This window comes from Anoplopoma fimbria, chromosome 12 (genome assembly GCF_027596085.1).
Source record: "Anoplopoma fimbria isolate UVic2021 breed Golden Eagle Sablefish chromosome 12, Afim_UVic_2022, whole genome shotgun sequence".
NCBI lineage: Eukaryota > Metazoa > Chordata > Actinopteri > Perciformes > Anoplopomatidae > Anoplopoma > Anoplopoma fimbria.
Genome location: NC_072460.1, coordinates 14018475 through 14042038, shown reverse-complemented (window position 1 = coordinate 14042038; position 23564 = coordinate 14018475). Strand labels below are relative to the sequence as shown.

The window sequence follows — 23564 nt, the reverse complement described above, 5'->3', positions numbered from 1 at the left end:
AAGGTTTTAATAAAGTTGCTAAGGCAATCTCAGACTAAATAAAATAAAAAAAATACTTGGTCAAAGTGTGAAACTGTTTTACTTTACACAATCTGTCACACAGTTTGTCACAAAGTCTGTTAGAATTCAGAATTTAAGGCCCATTTAGTGCTCAGTTAATCAACATTCACATTGCCGCATGCTCATGTCACAAAATGTCATGAAGTGTCATTTAAGTTTTAAAGAGTGAATCAGTAATGAATGGTTAACGGTGGAGACTCGTACCCCATATGCACACTCTCCAGGTTTGGCAGTGTGATTATGTCCTGTGCTGTTTGTGTTGTACCAGACAAGTCATTATAATTAGAATCCTCTTTTTCAATTGTAATGTTATTTTTTATTATTATTATTATTATTATTATTATTATTATTATTAATATTGTTATTCTTAGTGGTAGAAGAAGTAGTAGGCAGCAGCAATATGAGGATATTCTGGTAATCTACTCCCGTTGAACCCTATGTTTTTAATATGTTATCAGTTTCGTTTTGCTCATTTCGGCTTTACGGGATCAGCGCCTTAAGTTTCGTTTCTCATGACAGGCTTGCTATCTGGGTGCACTGGCTTTATGTAACCGAGATGGACCGCCTTAGTATAACAGATATGTCACATGAGAAACAGAGTAGCACCGCCCCTGTGGACTGTCCAGGCATTCAAATAAAAGCGCAGTCTCCCTTATTTCATTTGAGACGCACATAGAAACTGGGTTGATGAACGACCCGGTGTATCCCATTTAATATTTTGATCATCATATCAATCTGCCATAATGGTTAAACTTAAAATGTCCGTGCTCCGCCAAATTGGACTCGACTTCTTTGAGTTCCTGAATGAGAGTGATCAAGCATCCATCACTGACAGAATAGAACTGAGAGACATTTACAACAGAGACTTCAGGAGCAGGTGAGTTATTCTACATTACTGAGACATTAAAGCAGACCTCTATGTGTGTTTGACAGTTCTGTAAATTAAATGTGTTTATGTTTATTTTAGGAATGAAGGGATCAGGGATCCAAACTTCAGTTCAGTCCTCTATGCCCTGAAGGCGTCCAACAAAATAACAAGACGAGGAGACATTATTCGCTTCAAATCCACGGTCAGCACTTCCGCATTATGTTTTTAGGCATTTAAGCTTATTTCAAATGTATGCAAAGGTATCTGCATTTACAGCTTTTAAAATGATAAAGCAGTATCAGTGTGATATATTTGGTTTTCATCAGCTTTTTAATCGAGATCAACCCTTGAGGCACATTTATCAATACAATGTGAACACCTGATAAAGTGGAAATACAAAGCTAATCTTCATCTGTATTTTATGGTTTTACGCAACATTGTTTAAGTTAGTTAGTACACAATATATGTAGTATTTTAATAATTTTAAATCACTTTATTATGAGTTAATTACTTGCTGTAAATCAAATTAGTCGTTTACAAATGTAATCTAAGTTTAAATGCTCTAAATGACGGGTCAAGTCTATTACACATCTGAGCACACAATAAGTTGGTCAAGTTGCACCACAGATCACTGCTACAATGTAAAGTTTAAATACATGTTTATTTATTTTTTAATCTTGGCTCTAAAACAACGCTATTCTGGTGGATGAGTTATTAATAATGATTTAATATTATGGAAACATATGAAATGGGAGTTTCAGGGCTTTAATGTCAAACCGAAAACAGCAATGTGTAAATTCTTATGAAAAAGTGTTGCCTCCTAAAACCGGATGACTTGCAAAATCGCTGTTTGTGTCACTTCCTCAGAAACAAAACTTACGGTCCTAGAAAAATCCTGTTTGAATGTCTTAAGACAAAGCTTGCTTGTTATACTAACTTGCATTTGTAAAGATTATTTTTATATGCAGATTAAATTACTTTAAAAGCAGGCAGGGATACCATTAGGTCGATTCTGTAAACAAAAAATCATAACAGGAAACTTAGTTACGTGATTGAGGAATTTTTAGGAATTCTCCATCTGAAGATAAAATTTACACTAAGTGACCCTCTGAACAGGTCACAGCTCTTTTTATGGACCAATGGCATTCACCAAGGGGCCGTCGGCCAGAACCAGTCGAGAGTGGAACAGCCAGTCCCGGGACATTACAGGCCTATACCTCTGAAGATCAGGCACAGACGGGAGTTAGAGCCAGGAGGAAACTGGCTAGCCTTCTGATGAACAAACTCAAGACAGACCGGTAACATGAATAACCACGCACTGTTTACATTTTTGACACAGTTTCGTTCACTATTTCGTTCTACACTGCAATCAACAAACAAAGTGTCTTCTTTGGAGTCCAGGCCACAATAACAGGCTCAAAGTGGAAATCTCTATGATATTCATTTAAACAAAATTCTGTTGAGTCATTATCTATATCTATATATATATATATATATATATATATATATATATATATAATAGATATAGCTGCGTCAGTGATGACATTCCCGGAAAAAAATGCTGGACTACAGTTTTTCTCCATTGTGTACACATAAAAAATGTAACTATGCAAACAACTCTTTAACATGTGAAAAGCTCATGTATCAAGAAAACAGATTCTAGACTGCTAAACTTTAACTAAGTTCCATTGTTTTCACTGAAATAGAAATTCTAAAACAACCAGGACTGATTTATTTTGATTGGTGTGGCAAAAAGCAGTTGTGAAAATAGCGAGGGTAATGTTGTCAACATAAACTGCAGAAGCTAGGATGGCTAGCAGGCTAAAAAAGCAGTCCACAAAGTTGCGAATTAAACAGCTTCTCATCAAATATGTGACTGTCATTAACTTCTTGCGCTGACCCTGCATTAACTACCTTCTCTTCTGCCTGTATTATTTCGCCACACAGCAATAAAAGAACAATAAATATGAAACTACATTTTAAATTTGGCTCTGCAATGTCCAAAGTCACACACACCGCTCCTCTGACTTTAATACAGTGGATCATAACCTGCTCTTTTTCGCCTCACAGGGCTCAGTTCATCTGTGACAAAAATGGTATTTGCATCGACTCCGACAATCAGTTTGAGGATGGGAAACTTTGCTTGCATTATGATGGCTCATGTGAGGTAATTATGTTATGACTGCCACATTCTCTGATGATCATCTGATGATCATCTGATGAAACGCTTACGTGCATTTGGTGGAGGTACAAATGTGAAGGTCCACTGCATAGACCTGTTTTTTTTTTTAAACAGTGCGTGGTAAATCTGAACGTGAAGAACACTGGAACAGGACCTGTGTATTTCACCTACTACACCCCACTGCACTGGCTCAGGGACTTCATGATGAAGGATGAGTGCAACGTGACCAAGACAAACCCTCTGTGTTTACAACCAGGTAATGCAAACATCATAAACAAGTTTCATTTGATATGAACTCATGATGATAGAAGAGATAGCTGCACGCTTAGATCTATGCAGAGTACACTTTATTTAATAAATTAATTAATAAAGTAAATTAAAGTGTACTCTTATCTCTTGGTCCCTTTGATACTTCCAGCACCTTAGTGAAGATTGAGCCAGGTGGAGCGGTGGTTATTGTGCATTTCCATACCAATTCACGATGCCATATTTGCTACCCTGAGAGAGAATTTATTGACACAGTAAAGCCCTATGTCTACACTTAACATTATTACCATTTATGTCTTGTTCTCAGGTGACACATATAAAGTCCAGGTCAGCTTCCGCTGCAGTTTGGTTGGTTTCTATCCGGCTACATTGGCCTTTGAATTCAAACCAGACCTGCAGCCCTCCACCGCTGCGTTCCACATTGTGCGCTACATTGAGGCTCAGTGTATAACTGCCTTAGGGCTGGAGCTGGCACCTGAAGCCCCCTACAAACCCCGCTCCCTCCCTGCCTGGACCCCTGAGGTCAATTACACGATTGTGGATGGACAGCGACCTGAAGGGTATGAGCGCTCACTCAAAACACTGTTCAATATACAGCAGATGTTAAAAAATGGAATGTTGTAAGTCTCCTAGTGATGTATCCAACCTTTTTCATTTTGTCTCCTCTTACCAGGCTGTCAGTGCTCCATCTAAAAAATGTGATTGAGCTAAAAAAGTATCAAATACCAGCATACATGAACCAGCTCGTCCAGTCTCTGAAGCAGCCTACTTACTTCTGTGACAAAAGGTAAATTCATTTAAGTTGTTGATGTGTTTGCCTGATGTGTTTTCGATTTGATGTGGTTTATAAATCAGTGTAGTCATTAGAAAAGAAGTTTACATACAAATAACTTGCAACAGCATTTACCATTTTGAGGGAAACATAATGCCGTACAGTTTCTGTTTACCATCAACATGATGAGGAATTGTTGTTTATTTAAGTTGCAAAAATGTTGATGCTATGTCATCAGTAAAATGTTAATTGGCAATACTCATCCTTTGTTTTTTTCGCCCAAATATCTGATCTTGCCATACAATATCCACCTGTATTGACTACCACTTTATGAACCTGTTTATGGTTATGTTTAGACACGGGTAAGGGAAAGATTGTGGTCTTGGTTTACACTGAAAATTCTGCAGTGTCTTTAATCACGAGACACAACGTGTTAAAAAACATTCAACTGAAAACCAACGTTTTTTGTTGTTGTTTAAACTTAACTATAGACAAGACTCAGGATGATAACCTGGTTTCTGGTCTTACAGTCCCGCACTATCCCCCCTTACATATTAAAAACAACCTATCTTCTTTTGTATAATATATACACTGCCATACATCGTTTCTTTCTATTTGATCTGTTTAGAAGGGCCTTGCTGGAAGGTTCCCTGAGCTGGGAAAACTACACTGAGAAGTTTCAGCTGCTGCTGTATCTGGAGGAGCTTCAGATGGAGGTGGACATCAAGAGATACAACATCCCCAACAGTGATAACGAGCATGCCGTCATGCAGAGAGATCACTATAACAAGAAACTTCTCATTCTGGAGGTTATTATGAGCTCTCACTCATTCACTTTCAGTACTCACATCATCTCTCATTCCCTCACATTTCCTCTGTTAATAGTTTTTTTAAGAGGAGCTATCTAGCTCTAGCTAGCTACCTAAATAGTATATATAATGCCTGTAGAGGAGGAATAAATAAAACAGCCATTGCATATTATCAATGGAATTCTGACATGAAACAGACAGGCAGTTGTTAAGGTTTAAAAGATAATTCCTGTAACTTTTTTACACAGCCATTATACTGGCTAAAGTGAAATTAGCATTCCGGTTGTGATGCATTATGATCAAAGAAAAAGGAAATGTAGGATGAAGAAAACCAAAAGACAAAATTTGTCATATATATATTTTAAATTATTTTACATAGCAACATATCCACCGCCATATTCACTGAGATAAAATTAATTTACTTGTTTCCTTGTTTTTTGTTCACGTGCCAGGTACCTGGTGTGTCTGAGAACCGCCCATCTGTGCTACGAGGGGATTCGCTGCTGGCGTATCCTGCAGGAGAAAAAGGGGTGAAGTACCGCGGCTACGTCCACAGTGTGCAGCTGGACAGTGTCAAACTCGGCTTTGGGTCAAAGTAAGACATTACAATAACACACAATTGGTTGATGCCTTTTTGGCAACATTTTTTATACAGTTTTATCTACTGTTCTGTTTTATCTGTTTACCTTAGTTTTGTCTTGCTTTTTTCTGTGGCCTCACTGTTTGGCTTTCTGTTGTTATATTGCCTTGTATCCTCTTTTACCTTTGCTTTGTCAGTCAAAGCACTTTGTGACTGTTTTTAAAAGTGCTATAGGATTAAAGCTATTATTATAATTAAGAAATAAGATGATTCATTTATTTGACTCATATTTAACAATGTTTATTAATACTAAAGATACACGCATCTTTGTTTGCAGATTGCTGGATTACTTTCTAGATGGCATGAAGTTCAATGTTGAGTTCATTGTCAACCGCCTGACTGTGCGCGTTCAGCACCGAGCAGCAGAGCTGGCAACTGCATTCGGACTGGGAGAGGTGTTGTTCCCCGCTGCATCTGCCGACTCCTCTCAGCAAACTGAGCCTCCCCGACTCAGGTTAGGAATGCTAGCATGTAGACTGCATATCCTGGTGCAATGAGCTGGCTGGCTGTTTTACAGCACAGATGTCTGGAGTATCCCTCCCTGTACATACCGAATAAATAATGTAAGAGACTGAGCTGCAATATGATCACATTAGAAACATTATACTTAAAATCCATGCCGAAAGTCACGTGCACAGTCACCCAAGTGCACATAAAGGAAACCTGTTCCAGGCTTTAAACAGCATCAAAAAAAAAACAGGAGGCAGGTGGGACCAGAGCAATACCCTAACTACAGCTTCAAATATGGAGGGAAAAATTAAGATCCCCATGGTGATAACAGAAAAAAATGCTTAAATCCGAGTAAACACTAAAAGATGCCGCTGTACTGCAATAAATATCGTGTTAATGGAGACATTTTAAAGAGCTTTCTCATAGTCATATAACAAGACAAACCCCTTACTTGTGTAATCTGATAAGAGTATGTGATTCACTGTGCATTTAAACATGACGGCTGACTCTCTCTACCCATTACTCTGCTCTGACATCATACCTCTGTTCCTGTGTCTTACTGTCAATAGGCTGTTTGACTCAAAGCTGGAAAAAAACCCAGAGCAGTATCAGGCTGTACAACACATTGTCGCTGGCTCATCCAAACCTGCCCCTTACCTGGTGTTTGGCCCACCTGGAACAGGTACAGCGAGTACCAGCATATTACTGTGTTATTGTCTTCAATAGAGCTGTACTGTTTAGCAATTTAGGGTATCTTGTCTGTTCAGGCAAAACTGTGACTCTGGTGGAGGCCATAAAGCAGATAGAGAAGACCCAGGCGTCCTGCCACATCCTGGCCTGCGCTCCCTCCAACAGCGCTGCCGATCTGCTCTGCAAAAAGATTCTGGAACACGTGGACAAGTGTAAGGTGTTCCGCATGTACGCCAGCAGCCGGGACCCAAAATATGTCACTGAGGAACTAAAGGTCAGTGTCTATGAATTCGATGCATGCGGTTTGTTTTCGAGGTGAAGCATCTCTTTGATGCAGAAAGTAACTGACATTCATTCACTCTCATTCAATTGGTCACAGTTAGATAATCTACTTACAAGTGGGCTCTATGATGCAAAGCAGTGTCTATAGAAGACACAAAAATACTGCTACACTTCCTGCTGCTTTATGTGCTTGATTATGTTTTCCATCCTCATTAAGACTTTTGTACACGGACATTGTGGTACCTTCACAGGAATGCTCTAACCTGGTAGGGGAGTGTTACGTTTTTCCTGCTAAAGAGAAGCTGATGGAGTATAGGATCATGGTCACCACCCTGTTAACCGCTGGAAGGTAGTGAATGACTGACAGTGCAGTTTGCTCACCTGCATGACACCATAAAAAAAATTGCATTTCACTGTTGCATACTGCAGTATTTACATTCTGTTTGTATTCTCTGTCATCCAAACAGTCAAGTCCACAGATGAACTTCTGAGAGTTTTCTATCATATATGTTCTCTCTGATCTCTTCAGGCTGGTTACAGGAGACATTCCTAATGGTCATTACACTCACGTGTTTGTGGACGAGGCAGGACATGCTGTGGAGACTGAATGTTTGGTCCCATTGGCAGGTAAAAAAAAAAGGCAGTCAGTTTTCTGTAAATCTATTGAACTTGCTTTATGTGTTGATTGATTTTTGTTATCTGTTGGACAAAGGGTGCTCAATACATTTGTTGGATAAAATGTGTGATAACATTAAGGCAACAGCCTTTTGTTTTTATCTATCATATCCTATTGCTCACAAAGTCAAGGAAACCTATTTTAAAATAGTATCAGCAATTTAGTGCTTTTCTTAGTTAGTGATTTTCTATCCTAAATATTTAAATTTGAAGTGCATCTTTTGTTCATCAGGAGCTGAAACCATTGACCATTTCAAAAATGTTCTTACACTAGTTGGTTTTAGACTGATATCCATAATTGGTTGTCATTAAAAATGTAGAACTTTGAAAACTTGGATGCAAGAATTCGGATATGGTTAATCTTGTGATTATTTTGGGTAAATATAATTGAATACAGTACAGTACTCATTTTTATGTTTCATGTATAGTTTTGCCAAGTTCTACAAGTCATTTCAATTAATGTTAAAAATGAATAGAAAGTTTTTTTTAAATTATAATGAAAAAAATATCTCTTGTAGTTTAATAATACCTTTTTTGTTTACTGTTTGTGCCCAATTGCGTTGCAGCATAATTTCCACCATTGTTGATTGTACTGGTTTTGTACATTTTCCTTGTGCCAAAAAAATACAAAAAACAAAACGAAGGGCTGCTCGATGCAGAGTCGGGTCAGGTTGTTCTGGCTGGAGACCCCAAGCAGCTCGGACCCATTCTCAGATCACCTTTTGCTGTCAAATTTGGCATGGGTAAGTACAGATACACTCACATACACACTGTCTTGTTTATAACACTGTAGTTTGAATAAATGAGGATACATAGTTCTGCAACAGTTTTTGTTAGCTGAAACACAGACTTACACTTATTAACGTTGAGTTGCTCTACTTGTGTGTCTATTTCTGGAGTTAAAGTCTCTTGTATCTGCAGGAGTGTCCCTCTTGGAGCGCCTGATGACTGATTTCCCTCTGTACCAGAAGGACGAGGGCGTGTTCAACAATCGCTTTGTCACCAAACTGCTGCGCAACTACAGGTTCGGTGCTAGAGAGTGTTATAGGCATTCCTCGACAGAAATTATGTGCTTGATTTTGATTTGATTTTGTTTATACAATTAAGGTCCCATCCTGCCATTCTGAAGGTTCCCAATGAGCTCTTCTATGACAACGAGCTGCAGTATTGCGCAAATGAAATTTTGCGCAGCTCCTACTGCGGATGGGAACACCTCAAGAACAAGGTAATGCTTTTTATTTTATTTTATTTTAACAGTATCACGTTCATACTGTTAAGAACATGTGCAAACAGAAATGCACATTTAGAAATAAAATAATTATGATAAATAAAAAATGACCACCAGTACACCTGGACCTCATGACTTAATTTATTTATTTTTTTATTCAATATTAAATGCAGCCATTCATTCTCATTCTAGAGCTAAAACAATTAGTTTCTTAATCTATTAGTTAAGTCAATAGCATTTCCATTAAGTGTTGTTTTCCCATCCATCCAAAGATGCACTTTATGGTTCCCTCTGTAAATAAATATCAACTAACAAACTTAGTTGTAGTGTTTGATGTCAATTCTAACCAAATTTCTTTTTAGTTTAGAGGGTATAATGTCAAAAAAAGAGTTTCTTCAAAGACTAAACGATTCAAATTATTGAGAAAAAAGTTGCAGTCTAATTGATAATGAAAACATTTTTTCGAACTAATACTGTGTTATTTTCTACCTTTTTGATAGGAGATTGTCATTGAATGAAATTACATTTAACATCTTATTTAATATAATGATTTTACGGAATAACATTTTTTTTTATAAAATGTTTTCATAGGGAATGACAGAGAATTCAGATTGATATACATTTCATCATTGATGATTGTTAGTGACAGTAGGGAGGCCAACTGATTTGTCTGCTCAGTATTCAAAATAAATTCTCCCAAAACATTTTCTTTTTAATGTTTACTTTAAAAAAAACTTACTTATATCTCACATACCTCTCAGGCCTTCCCGGTGATCTTCCGAGGTGTGAATGGTATTGACCTGCGTGAGAAAAGCAGTCCTTCCTTCTTCAACGTAGCAGAGGTGGAGGTGCTCATGGACTATGTGAAGAAACTGCTGCAGACAGGTGGCAGGAAGGGCTTGGCTACCATCTCACCCAGTGACATAGGCATCATCGCTCCCTACAGGAAACAGGTCTGAAATAATTCAACACACACAACACAAAAATGTATCTTATTGTTGTTAAAGACTACTCTTGCCCAAGTCCAAAAGAACACAGGTTAAAGTGGAAAAAATGTAATTATGTATTGTTTAAAAGCTGGATTTGTTCCCCCCCCCCCTGTGTGTCACATAGGTGCAGAAAATCCGCAAGGCCCTGGAAAAAGTTGGGAAAGACTGTCATTTTAAGGACTTGAACGGCCTAAAGGTAACAAAATATTTCACACTTAAGTAATGTGAAACAAACAGCAGAGGAAGTGTCTTCAGTGTGTATAACACGTGTGTCAGGTTGGTTCGGTGGAGGAGTTCCAAGGTCAGGAGAGGAGAGTGATCATGGTGTCTACAGTCCGGAGCAGCCCCAATTACGTAGAGATAGACAAACGGTTCAACCTGGGCTTTGTCAAGAACGAGAAGGTATGCAAAGCAAACACATTCATACACGGTGGATGTACACACAAAACATGATTGTGACTTGCTCTTTTCTTTCCCAGAGATTCAACGTGGCTGTGACTCGGGCTAAAGCCCTGCTGATCGTGGTGGGAAACCCCACTGTGCTGAACACAGATCCTACCTGGGCCCGGTATGTGCCATATGTCTGCTTCTGATTTCTGCTCTCAGCAAACATATCAACACATCATTTTAAATTCACAAATTCAATACATTATTTTCTCCTTCCATGCTCGTCTGCAGATTCATCCAGTACTGTCAAGATGAAGGAGGCTACGAGGGTTATGTGCACGTAGAGGAAGAGGATGACGTGGTGGAGAGACTCGCTGCCCTCTACATCAACATTGATATTGAAGGTGACAGACACATCTTTGTTTTTATTAGCACCACCACTCAAATATGAACATTTTGGAATTGATGTTAAAATTGTGCACCTGTTTTCTTTCTGTGGATCTTTTCTTGCCAGTGGAGACAGCAGAGAGCGCTGTTCAGCAGCATTTGGACCCCGAGTGGAGGAGCGACCTGTGAGGGAAACTACAGTACAACCTTCCATCCTGATTCTTTTTGCAACAAGGTTCCAAGACAAGATTTTATATTTTTACTTAAATTCTTAAAAAAAAAAAAAGGGCTTAGTGTTGCCTTTCTTCGTTATTTCCAAACAAATAAAGCATTAATTTAGACCTTAATGTCAACTATATGCACTTGACCAAAGACCCTTAATGACAGGGAGCGGATTCATATTTGGAGCAGTTTGTCTTCAGCTACCTCATTGGACTGAACAAACACCCGTTTACTTCAGAACAGCTGCAAACTCTCCTTTTTACCTGGTTTAAGTTACAAAAAAGTATGTAAGAGACTTGATTCTTCAATTTAAAATCATTGATATTGGAGTTTTATTTAATTTTACCAAAAATGTCAATCTCAGGGTCATTAAACTTATTTAATTTATTCAATCATCGCCACTCTTTTATAATCATAGTATATGTCCATGTGTCCAATCCATTTTGGGGGGAAATCAATATTACAAAGCTTTGTAAGAGAGTATTGACAATAAAAATTGTTTGTGGTCCATTTTGAACTGTTTTGCATTTTCTGAAATATCTAAGCAGTTTTAAAACATAAAATATATTATGTCATCCAAACAAATCCCTATTGCTAATGGGAAAGTTATGATATGAAAGTCAATGCATTTATAAGGAGATTTTAGACGCACTGCTAAATTTTAAGTTTTGATTTAGCAAACAAAGTCAAGTTAGTTTGTATAAAAAAAAAAAACAAGCAAGCACGCTAAACCAAACCAGTTAAGATAACGTAGTATTTAAAAAATACTTTAATAGCATGGTTTTCTCATCCACACATTCAACACATCCCACTCCTGTTTGTAAAGCGTCATCACAATCAACATTTCTCTGGAACTATGGTGTTTAACATAAACAGACTGAGGCCCTGTCCGGAGACTAGCCCAATCTGGCAACATTCTGATCCACGTGGATCTGACTGTACTGGATAACAAAATCACCACAATTCTAACTTATGACGTTGGTAAGATCAATATACCATTAAATATACTTAGTGTTTTAAGGGCTCTTTTATTACAGCACCGCTATGCAATATGTTCGGCATTCATCTCTTTGCATCAGAGGGCTGCCTGTAAGAAGATGAGGTGGTTTTATGATCATGTCACTTAGCGATAAGGACAATGCACTTGTGGAGAAAATTATTATTATATTGTGGTTGCTACCACTGATAGTTTTTCACCACAATTCTGTTGCAATTTCTTCTGTGAACGGCACTTTCATGATGCATTAATGCAGCTCTGAGCCCAAACACACCACCGTTGTTCTCAGACATAATCTGTTTATCAGTTGGTCCTACTTCAATGACCGGACACTGGCCACACACTCAGATATGCTTGTTACTCCAATCACATTTCGTGCTATGTCCCTTTTGTGTAGTGTCAAATAAAGGCCTATTACACACCAACAAAGCCCCAATTTCAAATATTCTAGAGAGATACTGATCTGTTGAGCCAAACTGAGGAGATATCAAATTGGTGATGACAAAATTTGAGCTGTCAACTGGAAATTTTATTAAAACTTTTATGCACAGAATATACCTATAATATGTCTGAATTGTATACATTGTGCATCCATTGTGTGTCAAGACGAGAAACCTGTAGATTCAGTATAAAGTGATGCATAATGACTGTATACTGGATCTCATTTTACTCTCAGTGCAGCGTTCAGACAGAAGGCTCGTTTGGGAACGGAGTTGACGTCTTGGTAGAGGCAGGTCTGTCAGACTCAGAGCCAGAGTGAGCGTGACTGAGTACTGTGTCCATGACAATAGACCACTGTCTCCAGTGCCGGTTTAAGCCATCACCATGGAAGAAAGACACAGCAAGGTGCAGTCCAAAACCTCTCCACACAAATAGTTGCTGCTGCTTCGGTTTAGGAAAGGTGTCAGTGGATAAATGAAGAGTGCTCTAAAGGCTCTAAATTTAATCCTTAATGCCAGAAGACAATGCTGAGGAACATAGACCTGTGCTGACCAAACACAAATGAATAGTGGTGTGACATATAGGGGGATCGTGAGCTAAGCTGATGTATAAGGAGACAGTGGGACATGCAGGTTGAAGAGAGGCAGGGGTTCCATACTATTGAAGCAAATCTTAAAACTGTCTTGCCATTCAGGAGGCATGTGAGCTACAAGACCCTTCTCTGTAAACAATAACACAGTAATGATATATTTGTAAAGTATATGCACATATAAATACAAACACACATTAATATAAGAGGGGGGACAGGTCCTTCACACCAACAGGCTGGTCTGCTGGTGGAAGAAAACAGAACAGCAGACAAACAGAAACAAAGGTGTGTGAGTAGCAGAGGAAATAGAGTTAAAAAAAAAAAAGGCTGATTTGTTTTGCTTCTAAACAGGTGTGTCAGTCTTTCATATTCTCCTGTGGCATATCTGCATCTGTGAAGTAAGTATAGTCCACGGAAGCCATTGATTTAAGGTTTCTCTAGGTTTGCTCTGTGTGCAAGGAGGGGGGATCCTCCCTCGGGTGCTGATTGGCCAACAGACTCCGTCCCTTCACAGAAGCTGGCAGCCGCCCCTCTTCTTGCGCTTGCGGACCTGCAGCGCTGCTCTGGTGGCCATCTCAAACACCTCCCGCACACCGTCCTTGGTCTTGGCGGAGCACTCCAGGTAGCCAAAGGCACTGATGCGGTTGGCCATGTCTCTGCCCTCCTCAGACTTCACAGGCTCCTGGAGGTTTAATGTAAAGATGGCGGGTTAAAGTGACTGTAGGTGTTCATTCTACAGGGTGAACAGGGATTAGTGATGCACAGTGGTAGAATTTTATAATACATTTACTCAAGTACTGACGTTTTAGACAGGGCAGGGACTCTAAAACCAGATGATGATCGAATTGAATATGATGCATTGCTGCGGATTAAACTACCCAACAGTATATAAAAGAGTTAAACTGAGCACAACCTTAAACATAGGCAGGAGTAAATGCACATTTACATAAAGCAGCTTTAGCTTTACTTTTGAAACATCGTATATAATAGCAAAAACACTGACAGGGAACATTTTACTACACAATTAGTACTTTTCCTTTTAAACTTAAAGTACATTATGCTGATAATACTTGCATAGTTTGACTTAAGTAAGGTTTCGAATGCAGGGGTTTTACTTGTGTTGGAGTATTTTCAGGGAGTGCTATAAGTACTTTTACTTAGGTAATCTGAATCAGAATACTTCTTCCACTACTAGTGTTGGGATAGTGTTGGGATACAGTAATATAAAAGGACATAGTGACAGACACACACCTGTTTCATCTTGGCCAGCTCCCTGCGTGTGTGTTCATCATTCCTCAGGTCCTTCTTGTTACCCACGAGAATGATCGGGACGTTGGGACAAAAGTGTTTGACTTCAGGCGTCCATTTCTCGGGAATGTTCTCTGCAAGGATGAAAATATAAATAAATATAAAAACAAGTCAAGTCACTGCAAAGCAAATTCCCATCTTATTTCCCTACAAGGACAGTTGGGAGGGGGCCATGCAGTTTCCCTTGAGAGTGTACAGACATAAATATCAAGAGGTCACTGACCGCTCCCTGACACATGGCCAAGCATGCTAGCTAAACTCTGCGCTGTCTGGAGGGAGACGCCATACTGTGATGGAGTACGCATGCTAACCGTGTCATAGTCCATAACAACAACACTGTGGGAGAAAGCCCCAGGAAATGTGCTTGTTTATCTTGATCCCTTTTAATATGTAAACAACTGAATTAAAATGCATCTATGAAGAGCCACTGTCTTAAGGATGCATTGATCTGAATCAATCTACAATAGTTTCATCTTGGATTCTGTTCATCAACTTCTAATTGACCTCAAGATGTACTTTTGTACTGCATTTTAAGGTGCTTAATAGGAGATTGGGAACATTCCGAATGCCTCTCAACGGCTCTCAACATTGCGACTCCTGAGCCAGCGAGTTGTAGCCTACAGTTCTAGCAGTACCAGCTACAGCAAACGTCCTGACGGAGCCAACAGTGTTAACCTGACGGGGGAATCGGATGTTGGACGCTGTGCTTCCGCAACGACGCTGTGGTTGTAGACGGCGTTCTCAGCTCTGAGCAGTGCAGAGCTGCGGCTGGGAGCTAGCCAGTGGGGCACGCTCACATGCACAAATATGCAGAGTGGGTCTGATATGATCACACACAGAGGGAGAGGGAGGGACTTCCTTCTCCACTCAGGTAGGAATTACTCCACTGTATCTTTACATAGCTAATAGTTGTTTGCCGTTATATCTTTAATGTTCTGAATGCCGTACATTGCTCCTTTAAGATACATTTTCCCCAATTATTTATTCAAATTGCTGTAGCTGAGAAACCGTCATGTCCAAAGTGTGCAATTGACTAAACCAGAACAGGAAAGCTGACTAACAGTTAACAGTGATGCTTGTCTTGACAGCATCAGCAGGATTAATTACAACACCAATAAGGTAATCATACTCATGAATAGACGCCATCTAAATAAGCATTACATTTTCATAAAATGGATCATTAACGAGGCAGACAAAAATGTGGACATTTAATGGAGCATTTGTCAAAATGCCTTCCTGCATCTGTATGAAATATTATCATTTTTTCTATGCAAATAGTTATAACCAGGTTATTATTCGCCTGTATTTCCCTTGAATCTTCTATTTTGTGGATTGAATCCATATATGCACTTTGTCTCGCTTCTTTGAGATTGCTAAAAAACTATTCAAAATAAAAATAAATTAAATTCTGTATAAACGTCTGAAGAAACATAACCAGCTGCCTTGACTCACTGAGGTAGCACAACAAAGATCAAAAACATTTGTTTTATTTATATCACTATTTTATTCCTTCTGTGTCACTGAAACTCTGCTGTGATGCCAAAGAGTTCTTACATTACTTTCATGGGACGGATCAATTTTTTCTAAAACGTTACTTGAGGTTCTGCTAAGTGGGTAAACAATTTGTGTGCAGCCTTACCTAAACTGTCGGGGCTATCTATGGAGAAGCACATGAGGATAACGTCTGTGTCGGGGTAGGAGAGAGGCCTCAGTCGGTCATAGTCTTCCTGACCTGCTGTGTCCCACAACGCCAACTCCACCTGAGAGAGAGGAGAGAGGGGAACATAAGTGAAGCAACTGGCTGCTAGCAAATAGCACAATTCAAGAAACATTATTAGGGTAGAAAATATCCCCCTTCATCTACAGCAGGATGAAGAAGGGAAAAGTGAACATAGAAAAAGAGAATATGAGAGATGAAGGAGAAATAGGATTTATAACAATTCATTCCTTTCATGCCTAAAAAGCATCTCCCCAGAGCTGGAGATTATTCCCACAGGATATTCTTAGGCTGTTAATCAAACCGTTAGCAGACTCAGCGTGTTACCTGACCTGCTCTAGATAAAACAAATGCCAAGCAAAAAAACATTTGTGCTCAGCCAGGTCTGTAGCACATGATACAATACAACCCAAAAGCACCATATAGGAATGGCTTCTACAATTAGCCTACAAGTGTCATTGCATGAATACATCGTGTGGCTTTTTTCTGTAAACATCTCCTAAACGATCTATATATATTATCTTAAACTGTAATCTAGACCTAGTTTATCCTGATTATTTAATCCTGTAGTATCCTCGCCCACATTGCAATCACAGTTGGAGAACTGTGCCTGATACAGCTGAGGACTGGGGAAAAAACAAGAGAGCAATTACAGCATGTAAGCAGTCACTCTGGACTTGTCTCAGGTCTGCACTCATGTCTTGCCAAGTCCTGCTTGTTGGCCGACAAAGTGCCAGACTGGATGGTTACACTGCTCTCTGGCATTTTCCATAGTATGTGAGACGGTGGGCTGACGTTGACTATGACAAACCTGTGTCCATTTATGCTGCCTTCTATTAGTTTACCACTAGATGTCTCTCAGGAGACAGCCTCAGATATGTATTTTACAGAAGGCTTCCTGTCTGAACTCCTCTTTTCAGCCCTCTTCTTGGTTGTTGTAACCACAACTAAATTTAATCAAAGAATGATAAGTAGAGGGAAGCTGTAAATTGAACTGTGACACTGACTTACAATATTGCACTACACCAAATACCTTTTTTTTTTTTTTTTTATCTGTCTACCACAGTTGAGGGACTTGGAGTACAGTCAACTTTGTATTATACCGCACGGGAAACGGGAACAGGAAATGGGAGATTAGTCATGATGCATGAGGAGAGGGGTTTCAACACTGGGCAGGAAGGTGGCACTGATCCATTTCCTGTTGTTGGCTGGACGTCTGCTGCTTTATAACAATGAAAAGACCAAAGGATTTGTTTACAATACGCGATTATCCCCATCGGTCTTGATAGCACATGGTTCTCAACCAGCAGGGCCAACAGGGTCACATTTTTAGCACTACAGCAGCAGTTTTAGTGTCACATAAACTTGCCTGTTCTGAGGAAGGTCTCAGATTATCAGTGGCGGAAGAAGTACTGATCCAAGTATAAGTACTCCATTTAAGGTAAAAGTACTCCATTTAACATCCAACTTAAGTGGAAACACAGAAGTATCACCAGCTAAATGTACAGTATTGGAAGTAGAAGTACTTATTCTTCAGTAAAATGATGTTAATGATATATTATTATATATAATATATATGATTAGACTGTCAATACTGGTGGAACGATGTGTGAGCAGCTGGTGCTGTTGTAGCTGGTCGAGGTGCAACTAGTTTGAGCTACTTAATATTACAACCAGATAGTGATCCAGTGGTGTCCAACCTAGGGGGTTGGGCCCCAACATCAGGTCACAAGATAAATCTGTATTTCAGGTCGTGAGATGATTTTGTCTCTAATCTTTGCTTCTTTGTTAAATATTGGATAATTTCACATCTGTTGGGCCTCAAACAGTTATTCTGATTAATCCCATTTTAGTTTAGAGGGTAAATAGTTCTTTGGTGGAATTTCTATCATGTCTGACATCATACATATGACATAAGCCCCAACCAGACTGTTTGTAAGAGGTCCCAAGGTAAACGTTTGCAAACTACTGTTTTTTGTTAACAATAAGTTATATTTTATCAGCATATCCTTTTTTTGTGTGTGTTATTTTGAAAAACAACTAGTCAGCAAAATGTAGTGGAGTAGAAAGTACAATATTTCCCTCTAAAATAAAAAGTAAGCTCATAATTTGACCTAAATACTGTACTTAGTTCATTTTCAACACTGTTCATTATTCATAATCATCGAACCAAAACAAATAAAAAAATGTACATTTCAAGTATAAAGTACCTGTTTGCCATCAACTTCAATGTCAGCGATGTAGTTCTCAAACACAGTGGGGACGTAGACCTCTGGGAACTGGTCCTTACTGAAGACGATGAGCAGACAGGTCTTCCCATGCTCCATCACCAACTATCACCAACTTCTTCCTGATGGCTGCCATCTACAAACAGGAAACACGTTGGTTAGTCTTTATATTAAGAATTGAGAGATGGATGATGGTTAACCATATACTCAGTAAACTGGTGAGAACGGAATCTCTTTAAAAGACAGGAAGGAGGTGAAACAATCCAACCAGAAATAGTAAGAGTTAGAGAACAAGGGTGGAAAAAAAGAGATGATCCAAGTCTGTTTCAGAGCCGCACCCTCTTCCCTTTCCTGGACTGCGTCCTGTGTGTGAGGTGAAAAACAGAGTCAGGCTGAGGGTTCAGCACTGGTCTGGAAGAGTTGTGGGAGGGAAGGGAACAGGAGGAGAGCAACAGTGTTTGCAAAGCTGCCGACTCAGAGCTCTAACACACTACTGCACATGCACCACCTCTGACACGGTCACATTAAAAATGATCCTAAATGTGTCACTTCTTCATCCCTGTGGCCTTGTGATCTACAGTTATTTGTTGACACCTCTGTATTGCATACAACATTCTCCCATTCTCTTTGCTTGTAGCCCTGAAAGGTGTGTATATGTGAGTGAAATGTGGCTTGCCAGAGAAAGATATGGCCACACACACACGGATCAATAACCATCTCCCACAAGCTGACAATAATGGAGAGGAGGCAGTAGGTGATGAGACAAAGTACTGGCTGCCTGCAGCATCAGCTTTCAACAAACTAAGACTTTCTGAACCAAAAGGTCTACACCTCTGCCATCACACATGCAGCGTCCAAATCACAGCTGATGAATAGTGGAGAAATATACACAGATTATTTAAAGCAGCTATAATAAATAGTTTTATATTATTAATGGATCGTATGATTATTTGTATGTGGATTCCTCAGCTCTACACAGCTTTTTAGCACATTTCAGCTTATTGTTTTGGTTTTAAGACCCATCATTTTTACTGTTTTGAATGTATTCTCACCGCTCTCAGTGTTGCTTTTGGCTACAGCAGGCAGCTATTTTCAGTAAAAAAAAGTAAGATCCCCACTTTCCACTACCTGCGCAGCACCAACGGCAGAGCCCAGCTGGCGAACATAGTGGAGCGTTTAGCAACTAAAGAGTCAGTTAGTGGAGCAAACACAGAGCTAATAAAGGAGAGAGACGGATTGCTTTTACATTCATCCGTTAGCCGTAAACAACTCCAAATGAATAACGTTGTTCTGTATTTACTGGGTGTGTAAATAAGCAACTGCTTGCTGAGATGGTTGCCATATCAACTTAACAGGTAATATATGTCAGCGTTGTGTTTACAGCTTGTTTTTCCTGCAAAGTGGTCAACAAGTAATTAATTATAGCTTTAGAAAACAAGAAGTAACCCAAGAAAGCAAAACATCTGAGCACTTGTTAAAGTAGCCATTTCATCAGCATTAGATCCACAAGCTCCTACAGGTGTACTAATAACTGTAATATGTCCAACATTAATTTTGCGTTATTTATTGGTAAACAGAGTTTTGCTGCACTTGCGTGGATTAACAGTAATTTCCTCTGAAATGGTCAGTGGGTGGGCTGGAAAGGTCCTGTTGATACCAAATATTAACAGAAACTAAAGCCAATCCAATCCTTACAGGCAGTTTGGTGGTTCCTCTACACAGAGTGACCTAATCTATGTATTATGTCATTAACTGCATGAATTACATTTTCTTCAGCTTTATTAAAAAAATAAAATAAAAAAAAAAACCTTTCTTCGCAATTGTTCAACAATGAAATGTGCATCTCCTCGCCCTTCATCTGGATTCGACCCAACTACCATTTTCAGCACAAGAATCAAAAGACAGTTGTTCAGTTTGCTTTTTCTCTCCCACACATTAAATCAGACCAGTTTGTCTCTGGAGGGAGCCACCTGTTCTCAGTGATAGCAGGCTGCTGTTACTCCATTCATCATACTGTCACTAACAGAAGGAAGGACACAAACACACACACTCTCTCCTGGTAGCTACCATGCACACACAAAGCTTCCGAGATGCGTTGATACTGCAGATCTTGTGCCGTTACAAAATAATGCTGCTTATTGAGGACGATAGCTCTCACAGCTTGCCGCCTACGGTGCCAGTGGCAACACATGGTGCTTAGTGGGGATGATGGCCCCGTACCTTTGCACTAATGCGAGTGCACACTGTGCCAGTACAAGTATGGGACGAGGCACATCAAGGACTTCTTCCCTAAATCAGTGCTGGTGTTGAGGCGTGTTCTGCTACCATCTAAATGAGGCATGATACAATTCACTTTAACAGTTATATCGTACGAAGTGGCGATGCCTACATTTACTATGGAATTTGAATAAATCAAAGAAAAAAAAATAAATTACAATTATAAACCAATCATTGTCAATTCATGGATTCATCATTAATACAAACTCTGTGATATTTATGTGTAAGCAAAATGTGCCAGACAGCATAGCAGTTAGAAGCCAGTTTTTAAGTTGCCAATTGTGGACCTGTGAATCCTTTTTTAAAGAATTTTAAGTGTTATGGTTTCCATTAATCATTAACTCATGAAATATCATTTTCTATGCTCTTCCTGCTGGAAGCTCAGGTTCACCTAACATCAGTCATTCTCTGTTGTTAGGTGAACATCTCAAGGTGCTTAATGTGCTTTGTGGATTTTCCCCATGACATTTCTTTCCCCACTTACTTCCTTTCTTTAAGTGAGTCCCCGGTATGACATAAACAGTAAAGAGGGAGCAGAGAAAATGAGCCAAAAGGAAAGACGTCACGAATTCAACCATTTTGTCATTTGCTCTCATTCTCTCTCTCATCGGATTTCTCCTCTCAGGTCAGATCAAATAAGCTCTGTTAGAACAAGTAGGAGTCCCACACAACTGGTCCTGCCTCTTCCTTTACCTTAGAGCTAAATCCAACCTGGTACGTTTTAGTTTAAACCGGGGTTTTAAAGCAAAGACGATCTCCGTCCACAAGGGCGTTTCAGCATCGTTTGAGAAATGATTTCTGTCCATACTAGCAAGCCTGAAAATGAATATCACATGACCATACGAGTAAAGAACATCATCCCAAAGTACCTTTTCATTATTTTGCCTTCTGCTTTGGTATTATGACACTCTACTTTTGAGTTATATTCAACAATCAACAAGTGTGGCCTGGATTTTATGTTGGAATAATTAGCCTTCAGGGTTAGGATAGAAATGGAGAAAAAAAAAAAACAGTCCAAACAGACTCATTAATATATAAAAAGATCTGTGTGATGTTAAATGCGCTTGTACAAGCAGCAGTGAATTGAAAAGAACAAGCTAGACATGTGATAACACAGCTGCATTATTCTCACAGTGTTACAAAAGTAGTAAGAACCCAAAAACGCACTGAAGCCATACTCTTAGTGGTGTCTCACTCACACACACACACACACACACACACACACACACACACACACACACACACACACACACACACACACACACACACACACACACACACACACACACACACACACACACACACACACACACACACAGAGAGAGAGAGAGAGCGAGAGAGCGAGAGAGAGAGAATAAACTATAAGCGCGGTCACACGTTTCTCAGAATGAATGATCCCATCTTGCATAATGTTTGTCCCTGTGTGGGATAGCAAAGGTCAAAGTTCTCATTCCTTGCACACGCAGCAAGGACACTTATTTCTACCTGGTAGTTGTTGTTTTTTTTAACTCACCCCTGCAGTCGTAACACATTAGCCAGTACTGTTCAGCAGAAGGTGTGTGTGTGTGTGGGGTGGGTGGGGGGGGGGGGCAACGATAGCAAAACAAATATTCCTTCAAAGACTCCCCGTTTCTTATTAAAAACAACAAAAATTTAGGTATTGTTGTATTTAAGTAAAACCATTCAAAACACTAGAACCACACAGAGTTGAGAGGGGGAACTGTGTGGCAAACAGTGTGCAGCAGAGAACAAAGCAATCAAAGCTGAGTGGTGTAAAAAAAGACCTGTTTCAGTGGAATGTTGCAGGTGAACCACACCTTTAAAATGCTGCTGATTGTTGACAGCTGAACAGAATGATGTAATCTGACAAGACACTGCTGTGTAATAGATTTAATACATGCAAGCGCAAATTCCTGGTGGATTATGTTGTAACATGGACGGCATATTTCTCCTTTACACCTCGTGATAGTTGTAAAATCCTGTCTCACAGTATGATAAACTTGTGCTGCATTTTGGCGTCTGTAAAGTCTTCAAACTCAATGGCTCAGTTAACTTTACTTGCTGGATTGTGTGTGTGTGTGTGTGTGTGTATGTATATGTATATGTATATATATATATATATATATATATATATATATATATATATATATATATATATATAATCTCACCAGCATAACATAATTTATGATAAAGCCTGGTAAAGGCATGTAATGCAGATGCCTCTGAGCCAAATTAACTGATGGAGGTCAAGAGGAGATGACATACAGAGTCAAACAGGTCAAGACCTGACGGTGTTGCTTTACCTTCTCATCCAGCTTGCAAGCACAATAGAAAGAAACTGTTGTGGTGACTTCTGTACTGTACTGAATGAAGAGTCTGGAGAAAAAAATGGTTATTTGGCCAAATACTAAACGCAGTAGATACAACATATCGGACCTTAGCAAAATATATTACCAGAAGTTACTGAATAAGGACAGATAAATGTAAACGTAGACTCAAAAGATGATGAACAAACTGCATTTCAGCTGCTCAGCAGACCATAAAATAATTAAGTTCCCCCTGATTTCCTTGGAAAGTGCAAGGTCACCCCGTCAGATCTACACTAACTGTATACTTGCAGGTGATGTTTGAATAAAGAGTTTGAGCTGTTACAGACAAATATAAACTTAGAGTTAACATTTCAGATATTGACACAGTGATCGGTCAAAGCAGGAAAAAGCTTTCCACGTGATGATTTATAACGGCTCACTGAATCCTCACAATCAAACCCTGCCTGACTGTGTAAAAAATGTGGGAGGACGTAAGCTTTGAGGAATGTCTCACCCACTTTCAACACCCCTCACCCCTTTCTTCTAAACACACAAGATCTCTCCCTCCACCAGTACCTCTCCCTCTCTTACAGACATGGAGCAAAACAACTACACTTCCACCTAACACTGTAACGGGTGGTGCAACTTTTCTCCACCTGCTTTACGTGTTGCTTCTGGTTGAAGACTGCATTTCAGGGCAGTGTTTTGAACAGGCTGGGGACAAATAGGCTGTCTGCATCCTGTCCGAACCGTTCTGCTATAACAGATTCACACTGACACTCTTATTACA

At 39.4% G+C, this 23564-nt stretch overlaps 2 protein-coding genes across 2 annotated transcripts; one reads left to right on the top strand and one right to left on the bottom strand.

The window, feature by feature from the left end:
• Positions 1–715: 715 nt before the first annotated feature.
• LOC129099290 (putative helicase mov-10-B.2) lies at positions 716–11425 on the top strand. The gene is made up of 23 exons (XM_054608484.1): positions 716–937; positions 1028–1130; positions 2045–2226; positions 2999–3095; positions 3225–3366; positions 3685–3937; positions 4051–4164; positions 4778–4958; positions 5411–5553; positions 5876–6052; positions 6618–6730; positions 6816–7012; positions 7272–7369; positions 7550–7647; positions 8340–8438; positions 8617–8719; positions 8803–8920; positions 9685–9876; positions 10037–10108; positions 10189–10314; positions 10392–10480; positions 10591–10703; positions 10814–11425. The coding sequence occupies exons 1-23, from the start codon at positions 804–806 to the stop codon at positions 10873–10875; spliced, it is 3006 nt and encodes a 1001-aa protein (XP_054464459.1). The 5' UTR covers positions 716–803; the 3' UTR covers positions 10876–11425.
• A 987-nt stretch (positions 11426–12412) lies between these two features.
• LOC129099318 (rho-related GTP-binding protein RhoA-D-like) lies at positions 12413–18324 on the bottom strand. Its single transcript, XM_054608517.1, is given in 5 exon segments — positions 12413–13617; positions 14187–14317; positions 15883–16003; positions 18171–18279; positions 18281–18324. Coding segments are annotated over 5 exon segments (579 nt in total). The 3' UTR covers positions 12413–13443.
• Positions 18325–23564: the final 5240 nt, after the last annotated feature.

What these genes read in the sequence shown, in the direction of transcription:
- LOC129099290 (XM_054608484.1), top strand. Translation starts at nt 804, where the DNA reads ATGGTTAAACTTAAAATGTCCGTGCTCCGCCAAATTGGACTCGACTTC. An exon ending in TGCTGTCAAATTTGGCATGG is followed by an intron (nt 8,439 to 8,616) that starts GTAAGTACAGAT and finishes TTGTATCTGCAG; the next exon opens with GAGTGTCCCTCTTGGAGCGC. An exon ending in AAACTGCTGCGCAACTACAG is followed by an intron (nt 8,720 to 8,802) that starts GTTCGGTGCTAG and finishes TATACAATTAAG; the next exon opens with GTCCCATCCTGCCATTCTGA.